Here is a 10,731-nt window from a genome sequence, read left to right as displayed (position 1 = left end):
GGTGTCGTTATCAATGCAACTTCCTTTGGTGTGGTCCGCTGGATCTGTAGAAATGCTTCATTTTTAAGATCATACCTTAAAATGATCTTAGAAAAGCGATAAATGGCGTGGATAAAACACTTACATCATGTCGGCCCCACAGAGGCCTGCCCGGACGGATTACCGACCGGGCGGGGGTAGGACGCAATCCGCGTCCGGTAACAGAAGGGTCACGAAATTGGTAGCCGTGCATAAAATGTGATATTTACCAGCATTGAATGGCGTTGAATGGCAGTGATTGGAACAGGTCACCAACTCCACCAGGTGTGCATGTGCTACGGTGGGCCGTGGGCCCCTGAATAGTACATACACGGAATTTATGGTGCATGCTTTCTCCAGGGAGGAATTACATGAACATGGGCCAAGGATTTTATCCAGTCTGGTGGGCCCCACTGTGGAGGGGGAATTCCTCAAAAGTCCTTCTGAAACGTGCAATCCTTTTGTTACTGGAATGCAGCTGATAGAATGAATCAATAATAATTGAAACCTCAAATCCATTTGGAAGAATCAATCAAAGTGGCTGAATATAAATTATTGCTAAGACATGTTCATGACGTAGCTCTCTTTGAAATATTTCATACTCTTGGATGATTTGACGGTGTGATAGATTTTCCAGCACACTATCTCTAGAATACAATTTCCCCAAACTTGCACAAACCAAAGAAAAACCAACATCAGATCATCAAAAAATGCCCCAATTTCAAAGAAAAGAAAGAATATATATATATATATATATATATATATATATATATATATATATATATATATATATATATATATATATATATATAAATATATATTAAAAAAATGAAAGAGTTGGATGTTTTTTTTCTTGTCTTTTCTTAATAGAGATTGTATTGATGAGCATGTCTTTCAGAAGACCCAACCATGACTCTTATATAAGTTACCATGGATTGAGTGTTATAAGAGACTTATTCAAGAACAATTAGCTATTATTGGACATGTTTTCACAATGAAAATAGTTCAATCATTAATGAGCTTTATCAAAACAAAAGAAAATTGATTAGAAACATTCAAGACATTTAAGAAAACTTTAAAATTTAAAATTGAATTTGAATTAAAAATATTAATTAAAAATGCAAAACAAAACCAACACACCTTTTTCATTTCATTTTCTTTTATTTTAAAATACTTTTATCAATCCCTTGCTTATACAAAACAAAAAGTTTAGGCAAACAAAGCTTTACTATACATAAATGAAGCTGACAAAATTATCTTGAATCCTACTTAGTGAAATGTGTTTGGGCTACAAGAAAATAGCAAATTGAGTTTTGAATTGAATTTCTTTAGCATAGACCATATATGAAATACATGGTAGTTTTATACTATTAAAAATGGTATTTAGAGCCGCGCTTTATGGACATGTGTAAAATTATGATTTCATGAGCACTTTAGAGTCAACCAATTTCTCATAAGAAGCAGTCACTTCCACATCGAGTTAATCAAGGATGTCTCTGTAACAATTATAACCCCACCTTATAGGCTATAAACTCATTAAAGAATAAAACCAAACCTTAACTTATTAAAGAGAACAACATTAGTTATATCATATAGAAGTACTTGAAAAAAATTACATTTTTCATCAATTCATGTAATGCATTTCAATAAAGAATCATATAAAAATTTACTTTTGCCATTAAACCTAATTTTTAAAATCTTTAATCCTTAAATTGGATTATTATTTCTCGTGACTCATTTTTCTATGGGTTAAAGTCTTATCTCTCTCAATATTTTCCAAATTTTCTCTATAGCTATACCTTTAGGTAATAGATTTGCTCCGTTTTTATCAATCATACAAAGTCTAGAGTTATAATATCAATTTTCAATAATTGTCTTACACAACCATGCTTCAAACAAATTTGTTTAAACTTTTTATTATAGCACTTGATTAGCTCCTCCTATAGTATCTAGATTATCACAGTGAATGGATATAGGCGGTATCGGTTTCTCCTAGAAGGGTATATTATTACTAGAGTTTTAATCAATTCTGCATCCTCACCAGCTACAGTAAGAGCAACTAGTTCAAATTTCATAGTGGAGTAAGTTATACAAGTTTGTTTTTTTTTACAGAAAAATATATAAATAAATAAATTGTGAAACAAGTCTGCTTGACATGGTAAATATGAAACCACTAGTAGACTTGGAATCCTTTGACCCTGAATTCCAATCTACATTGCTATAACTTCTATAATGACAGGGAATCTTTAGCATTGAATACCAAGATCTTGATATCTAAAAACCCAATAGATATTATTTTAATGCATGTAAATATGATTATTGGAATATCTACTTTGCTTATTACAAAGGTAATATCCGACTTGTTGCAATTCATAACATAAGCTAGAGTATCAATGACACCAACATATTCCATCTATGATACTCTATTAATATTATTTTTTAGTTTAATGTTAGGGTTGAAGGTGTATATTCATGTTTATTATTATAGTGGTTATATTTTTTGAAAATCTTTTCTATTTAATGTGATTGGGTTAATTTCATACTTCACTCTAGATAATTTTAATCCCTAATATTACATCGGCATCTCCAAAGTCTTTCATATCAAAGTGAGTAGATAAGAACATTTTAATTTCATTTATAATCTCTAAGCTTGTACCAAAGATTAAAAGATCATCTACGTATAGATATATCATAACACCAGAGCTGATAGACACCTTGAAATAAAAGCATCTTTTATTCACATTGAACATAAATTTATTAGACATTATCACTTATTAAATTTTTTATACTACTATTTAGGAGCATGTTCATATAAAGACTTTAAAAATCTAAATATTTCATGTTTTTTTAGAATTAACAAATTCTTTAAGTGTTTCATGTATATTTCTTCATCCAAACCACTATTTAAATGTAACTTCAATGCCCATTTTGTGAATCAAAAGATTTTTAATAGAAGCATCGACAATCAAAATATGAATAAATGCCATTTTATATACAGGGGAATATGTATCAAAGTGATAAATAACTTCCATTTATTTAAAATTTTTGATTAGTAATCTAACATTATGTTTTTCAATACAGCAATTTGTTATACGTTTACTTTTAAATACCCATTTACATCCTAATTAAGGTTTTTGACCCATGAGATAAGTCTACTAATTTCTACCTGTTATTAATCCTAATAGACTTCATCTCATCTGCAACTGCTTCTTTCCAAAAGATAGCATCAGGTAAGGATATCGCCTCCTCAAATGTCAAACGGTCACCATCTAATTGGGTTAAAAATAAATGAAAATCAGGACGGTAATCATTGGCAATTCTAAGCCGTTTACTTCTTATTTCAGGTTCTGACTAAAGATCCTTCGAGTATTTAGGGTGGGAGTTAATTAGAAGGTTCATCTACATTCACAGAAGAGTGACCCCACTGTTCATTAGTCTATAAGAAATATATTTTTACGAAACTCGGCATTTCTATATTCGATTATGATATTTTTACTAACATTCAAGAATTTGAAAACTTTGTTAAAAGATGCATACTCTACAAGTACACACATGGAAGTATAGATCTTATCTTTTGAATTCAGTTAGCCTACCATGGGAAGACAATCCTAAACTCTAAAATAACTTATATTAGGTTTTCTATCTTTCCATAACTCATATAAAATTATTTTAAATTTAGTTCAACACACCTTATTTCTTTCCTTTCCTTTTATTTTGAAATATTTTGGATAATTACACGAGTCAACAAAGATCCACATTTGATGGAGGAAACATGTGAATGCTGCCATTAGGTAGGAGTGCCTACAAAAGGGCTTTATATTGGATGTAGATAAGATTCAAATTAGAAATGTACGGTTAATATTGGATGTAGATAAGATTCAAAGGTAGAAATTTACGGTTACTATTGGATGTAGATAAGATTCAAATGTAGAAATGTACGGTTAACATTGGATGTAGATAAGATTCAAATGTAGAAATGTATGGTTAATATTGGATGTAGATAAGATTCAAATGTAGAAATGTACTGTTAATATTGGATGTAGATAAGATTCAAATGTAGAAATGTATGGCTAAATCCAAAACAATATAAAAAAACAAAAAATAAAAAGCTTAGTGTCTGATCTCATCTCCTTTACATTTTTTACCTTTTAAATTATTAAATTATTGATGCTGAGTAGCAGGCACGAGGTATGCTCACCATGGGAGCTCATGTAAGAAAAAGCTCATTGGAGCCACCTTTAGTGTGAAGGTGAAATCCATGCTGTAAATCATTTGGGCCATGTCATCTTTAAAACTAGAGGCCAGAAATCAGGTCCATTGAAAAATAATGTGGGCCACGCCAGTGGGAAAAGTGAGGATGGGACCTCTACAACTGAAACGTTATCAGGGCCGCTGAAGTTTCTGATAAGGTTGGTATTTGGTTTTTACATTGGCCCCTTCTGCCCACCACCCACACTGTTCATATAGAAGCTCCTACAGTGTACTGACAGCATGGAAAGAATCTCACGGATCAGAGCCCATCATGGCATCATCGTTTCTGCTTAAGGTGAGTCAGAAACTGAAATTCTGTGGATGATGAGATTGCAGGTGACTGTTATTTTTTTTATTCAACATGAGCCATATATGGTGAGATCTTCTAATGTGGGGGCATTTTCACACCGGGCTCGAGTAGGGTGGTTGGGGTGGGTGGCCTGTAGAACCAATGGACTTGGGGCCCGTGTGAGGTAGAGCCCATAAATTTAGCGTCCACAAGGGGGCGGAACTCATGGATTTGGGACCCACGAGGAAGGTTTGGCCGAGTACCTAACCCATGGATTTAGGACCTGGGCAATGAGATAAAGGGATTAATTCATCATGCTCTATCAATTCGAGCTTTCAGAGCTAAGTTGGTAATGTGTTCGAGAGTCCTCATCGAGGATGATTAATGCAAGGTTATTTTCATACCGGACTCGAGTAGGGTGGCCTATGGGATACAGGGGCACACTCAGGACAGTTCATCCCAGTGGAAATGACCTTAAAAACAGTTTGGATGACATATAAACATAAACCAAAATATTTTCAATCATGGAAACTCTTGAAGGTCACGTCCTCGATGACACCATAAAACAACTTTTCTCCTTCTCAATTAATTGACCATAGAACTGTTCATATGTATTAAAAAAATATAAAAAATAAAAAATAAAAATTCAAAGATAAGATTTCATATAACAATTTTTTATTACGACTCAAAAAAAAAAAGATGGTGTCACTGAGACCTTTCTCAAACCTCTTTTAAGCACCTTTTCGATTAGAAATAAAATAACAAAGGAGAAAGTGAATCCCCTTATCTTAAACCTCCGTATGATTATTATTATTTTTTTTAAATCCAAAACATAAAAAATAAAAATCCATCTCCCACTTCATAAAACCAACAATCAGACAACATTTTAGAAATTGACACAATCCAAACATCGTGAACCAACTTCATCAAGAAGTTACTCTCCCTTACCAATCTCTTCAAGTTCATGAACCATCTCCTCAGCCATTGCTGAGATATTTTCATAAATATTCCTACATTTTACACATAATTTTTAAGACGCATAGTCTTGTGGGGTGAAATTCATTAACATTTGATGTAGCATCTACCTTGTATATAAGAGGGAAGTAAAAATCTCTTGGAAGCAAGCCACCATGGAAAATTCACTAACTACACTGGAAACACTCCAATTTTATGATTTCCCACTAAGTAAAATGAAATCATGCTAAAAAGCCATCGGGGCCTGGAGCACTTTGTCGTTGATGCTGACAACCGCCCTTGTGAATATCTTCCCCATTAGGATGCCTCATCAGAAAACTACTCATTATGAGACCATTGATTTGTTAATACATGTTTCTTTTGTTTGAAATGAATGTTCTACCTTCAATCTGCCAAAAATAAGCTTGAAAGTAGAGCAGGAGAGCACCTCTGTACATGTGAAGTGAATCTTGATGAACAAAATGCTTTGTTTTCTTGGCGTTGCCAAAGCTGTCAAGACAAACATGAAATGGAACCATCAAATGGTATGAAAATTTGACATAGATTTATACCAAAAATATTCATCTAAGTTGTAGCGACGAGGAATTGTATGAAAATGAATGACCTAATTCTTTTTTATAGTTTACACAGGTTTCTAATTCTGACATATCAGGCCCCTGGTATGGTAGTCTAGATGATTGGTTTGTTACGTCATACCCAATGTTGTACCGGTATCGTTACAAGTTTCGCTGAGTGGAGATATGGAAACAATATCGATATCGACAATAGCCGAAAATGTGGGGAAACATGAGAAAAGCGGTGGAATTTTTCATTGAAACTTCAAAAGATGCTCAATACACATTTGCATAGTTAGGAATTAAAAAATTGCAAAGAATGCATGCATAATAAATATCCATTTAATGGGGGCTAAAAGCATGTGCTGTTGTAAGAAACCAATCCGACCATCCCATACTCCATCTCATCTATCCTTCCATCTGAACATCCATTGATATTTCAGAATATCGACAATACATGATATTTGCCGAGAAATCGTCGACAACTGAAAATGAAACAAAAGACTATGGTCTCAATATCAACAGTTTGAACATTGCATACAACCATGTGCCCATAAAAAAATTGAAATGGAAATTTTCTTAATAAACAAATTATTGGCGGTATTGATACATTGGCAATATTATCGATACACTAGCGATAAAAGTGACGCCTGGAATTTACATAGTTGAAAATATTGGCTATACAAGTGACACCTGGAATTTACACAGCAGAAAATATTGGTGATATCAATACATTGGCCATACTTAGCAATGTATCAGTATCAGTATCACTAGCAGTCTTATACCGCCGATACCTAGAATTTTTTAGACTACCAGTGTTATTGTATCAGTATCACTAGCAGTGTTATCGGTATCACCGAGCTGGAGATACGGATAATATCAAGAATATTTCAATAATATCGGGGATACTTTGAACAAAGGTCACACCATCAATCATCCATGCCATGGGAACCTCCTCAATAGGACAATCTTAACCATTCCATGTGGCCAAAGTTGAGAGGTACAAGAACGGACCACATTCAACTGAAAAAAGTATCCAGATAGGTTTCTGGGATCTTCCAATCTGGGGTACTTACGTCCATCCACTGTAGCACACAACAGAACTTTGAATATCGAGCCTCAACTTGTCAGAACTGGAAACCTGTACGGGTGCAAAGACGTGTCATGTATCATATAATTCCTCAAGATAGGCTAAAGATATTCATCTTTGATGAAAGAAACCTTTATATTTTTATAATGAGATTAGAAGAGGGCTCTCACATGTTTGAGTCAATATTGCAAGTCTATCAAACAGTGCAAATCTTCTGAGAGAAGGGAAAACAGTTACTATAATTATTGGAGATTGTTCATGTAAATAAATCTATCATGGCAACAGGTATTATAATGACGAGTTTCGGTAAGTTCACACGCACCTTCTCATGTGGCTACATGTGAAACTGACATGTGGATGGGACATCTGACCATGCATCAGGTGCAGTCCATGCAGATGGCATGGCTCAAGAATCAGGTTTGTCGAGGCATGAGGCAAGCCACACCAGTTGAATGTGGACCAGTGGCAATTTTCATAAAACTGTGACAATGATAGGTGATTATTTACACAAATAAAATCTATCATGGGAATGGGTATCATAATGTAGAAGTAGATTAGCAGCGGAAAGAAGATAAAGAAGATGCATTAGCCAGAAAATAAAAGGGCATTGGCATGGGAGTACCTGTCAACTTCCTTGCGGTACTTGTGAAGAAATGGGATTAAGAGTCGATTGTGGAGATCAATCTTTAATTCTTTCCCAATCGTTGGAAAACAATAGTAAAATTGCACCAAGGTGTGCTTCCATCAACTCAGATCACCAATACTGTTGAAAAGTAAGATTTTCATGTGAATTATGTCCTGTTAGGGCCTGTTTGGAAGTACCCCAAATCGCATTTGGATCGGATATCCAAGGTGAAACAGGCTAACATTCTCTCTTTTTTCGCCCTTCATTTAGGGTGGTTCCTTTTTTCTCAAACCACATTCTCAGCACAGACGCCATGTTGACTTTTAAGTCATCTGGATGGTGAACTGTGCGAAATGCAACCCATCTGCCCAAAAGCAGAAGCACTGAAAGGGGCCCTTTGACACTTTAAGCTGATGCCTTGCTTGTGTCAGACAGTTGAATGCTGGGTTTTCAAACTGTTTCATTGTACCATCATGGCATTTCTCAATTCCGGACCTCAATCCAGCTTCTTCCAGCATCCTTCATACCCACTTCTCTGACCACTTCCCTCAACTTGGTCAAATCATCCCACATACCCAAACCAGCACAAACATTCGAGAGTGTAACATATATGGACACATCGCCTGGCGTGACTGCAAGAAGACGTTCTGCGATCCATTTTCCAAGTTTGAAATTCTTATGAATTCCACAGGCCCCAAGCAAGGAACCCAATATGGTTTCATCAGGCTCATACGGCATATTGGTAATCAACCTCTCTGCCTCTTCGAAACATCCAGCTCGACCAAGAAGATCAACCATGCAACAGTAGTGCTCTAAACAAGGTACCAATCCATGGTCTGCTGCCATTGACCCAAAAAATGCAGATGCTTCGTGGACTAAACCAGCATGTCTACAAGCAGAAAGAACGCCTAAGAACGTGATCTCATTCGGCTCCACCCCCGATTTTAGCATCTCCTCAAAGAACCCAATAGCCTCCTTTGCTCTTCCATTCTGCCCACACCCCACAATAATCCCTGTCCAACAAACAGCATCCCTCTCCACCGCACTCTTAAAGACAGTCAAGCCATCCTCAATTTCACCGGACTTTGAATACATGTCGATGAGAGATGTAACCGTGACAAGTTCTGATTCATATCCACTCTTAACACAGTATGCATGAACCTGTTTGCCACCTTCAAGTCCTGCTTGACTGGAAAAGGCTTTGAGTAAGCTCGAAACAACAAACTGATCGACTCCAAGATTCAAACAAACCATCTCTCTAAACAGAGAAAATGCTAATGAGTTGCAATGTTGCTGAGCACAACCTGCAATCAATCCAGACCATGTGACTACATCTTTCTCCGGGAGCATCCGGAACAGTCGCAACGCTTGTTCGATATCTCCACATTTCACGTACAAATCAATAAGCATGCTTCCAACAATGGAATCTAACTGATACCCACAAGTTACAATCAAACCATGAACTTGAATACCAACTCTTAGATCGAGTAAGTTGACGCAAACCTTCAGAACACTGCTAAAAGTGTAGGAGTCAAGCACTGCTCCTGATCTGTGGACCCGTGAAACAAAATCAAAAGCAGCACCACTGTGTTCGTTGGAAGCAAACCCAGATATCATTGAATTCCAAAGTGCCAACTGATTATAGACGGACCGTCCTTCATAGCTCAAACATTCATGAAACAGATTTATGGCTTCATTTACTCTTCCACACTTTGCATACATATCGATAAGAGCAGAGCCAATAAAACAACCTAATTTGAAACCAGATTTGACCACATAGCAATGAATCTGTTCTCCCATCCTCACAAATCCAAAACAACCACAGATTTTTAGAGCACAAGGAAACGTGAACTGGTCGAGCTTAAGGTCTTCACCATGCATGATCCTCACAAATTCTAATGTTTTTGGGCTTTCTTTACAGGCATGGCCCGCAATGATGGTGTTCCATGAAACAGCATCAGGTTCAGGCATTCGATTAAATAAATTCATTGCCTCCTCCATCAGACCTTCCCTGCAATACCCATCAATTATTGTATTCCAAGAAGTCAAATTCGCAGGAGACATTTCATCAAAAACCTTTTGGGCATCATCCAAACAACCACATTTTACATACATATCCAGAACCGTGTTCATTAGAACGGTATCAGATCGGAACTGAGATCTTGAAACCCATCGATGTATTGACTTTCCCAGTTCGATATTCTTCGCGAGCGCACATGCCTTAAGAGCAACGGAATACGTAAAGCTATTGGGTGTCTCCAATTCAAGCTCCGACATCCGTGTAAACACACGGAGAGCATCGGTGGGTTGCCCGGCACGCGTGTATGCTGAAATTAAGGTAGTCCAAGAAACTATATTTCTTTCAGGAATTTCATCAAACAGTTGGTGTGCATCACCCGGATACACAAAATCACCATACATGGCAATCACATTGTTGGCGAGGAATACATAATTCAAAAGGCCAGATTTTATCAAATGAGAATGGAGTGATTTTCCATATTCGATAGCTTGGATCTGGCGGCAATGGCGTAAAGATTGGGCCATCACATTGAAATCCATGACCCGAAATGAGGGAATCTCTCCCTTCTTAGTCAGTACAATGGTCCCTAAAATAGAAAAGTACGTTGGTTTCAAACATTACGTAAGTACGTATACTTCAATTGTGTTTGGTCTACCCTTAGCATCCACCGTCCATCATGTTGGACCAACTTTTGATGTGGACCATTCATTATGTTGGGCCCACCTTGGCTCTGTCTTTTAAGCAGACCACCCATCAGTGGGCCTACCTTCCATGTGGATCATCCACCCTACCAGGCCCACCTGTGATGGGCTACCATCATGTGGGGCCCACCTTAGATGTGGGTTGTCCATTGTAAGAGGCCCACCTTTAATGTGGACAGTCTATCATGCGTGACCCAACTTTGAGGTG

At 36.6% G+C, this 10,731-nt stretch overlaps 1 protein-coding gene across 5 annotated transcripts; it reads right to left on the bottom strand.

Annotated features, from left to right (window-relative positions):
• Positions 1-5,401: 5,401 nt before the first annotated feature.
• LOC131235101 (pentatricopeptide repeat-containing protein At4g08210) lies at positions 5,402-10,502 on the bottom strand. Of its 5 annotated transcripts, none has more exons than XM_058232216.1 (4): positions 7,800-10,502; positions 7,500-7,657; positions 7,015-7,391; positions 5,402-6,022 (listed from the first exon to the last, which is right to left on the bottom strand). In XM_058232216.1, the coding sequence occupies exon 1, from the start codon at positions 10,359-10,361 to the stop codon at positions 8,286-8,288; it is 2,076 nt and encodes a 691-aa protein (XP_058088199.1). In that variant the 5' UTR covers positions 10,362-10,502; the 3' UTR covers positions 5,402-6,022; positions 7,015-7,391; positions 7,500-7,657; positions 7,800-8,285. The 5 variants fall into 5 exon arrangements, with proteins under 5 accessions (XP_058088199.1, XP_058088201.1, XP_058088197.1 ...); XM_058232218.1 differs by having other exon boundaries at positions 7,348-7,391; XM_058232215.1 differs by lacking the exon at positions 5,402-6,022 and having other exon boundaries at positions 6,880-7,228; positions 7,348-7,391.
• Between the last annotated feature and the right edge of the window lie 229 nt (positions 10,503-10,731).

This window comes from Magnolia sinica, chromosome 19 (genome assembly GCF_029962835.1).
Source record: "Magnolia sinica isolate HGM2019 chromosome 19, MsV1, whole genome shotgun sequence".
NCBI classification, from domain to species: Eukaryota; Viridiplantae; Streptophyta; class Magnoliopsida; order Magnoliales; family Magnoliaceae; genus Magnolia; species Magnolia sinica.
The sequence above is the reverse complement of the archived record's forward strand: the minus strand, read 5'-3'. Positions and strand labels throughout refer to the sequence as shown.

What these genes read in the sequence shown, in the direction of transcription:
- LOC131235101 (XM_058232216.1), bottom strand. Translation starts at nt 10,361, where the DNA reads ATGGATTTCAATGTGATGGCCCAATCTTTACGCCATTGCCGCCAGATC.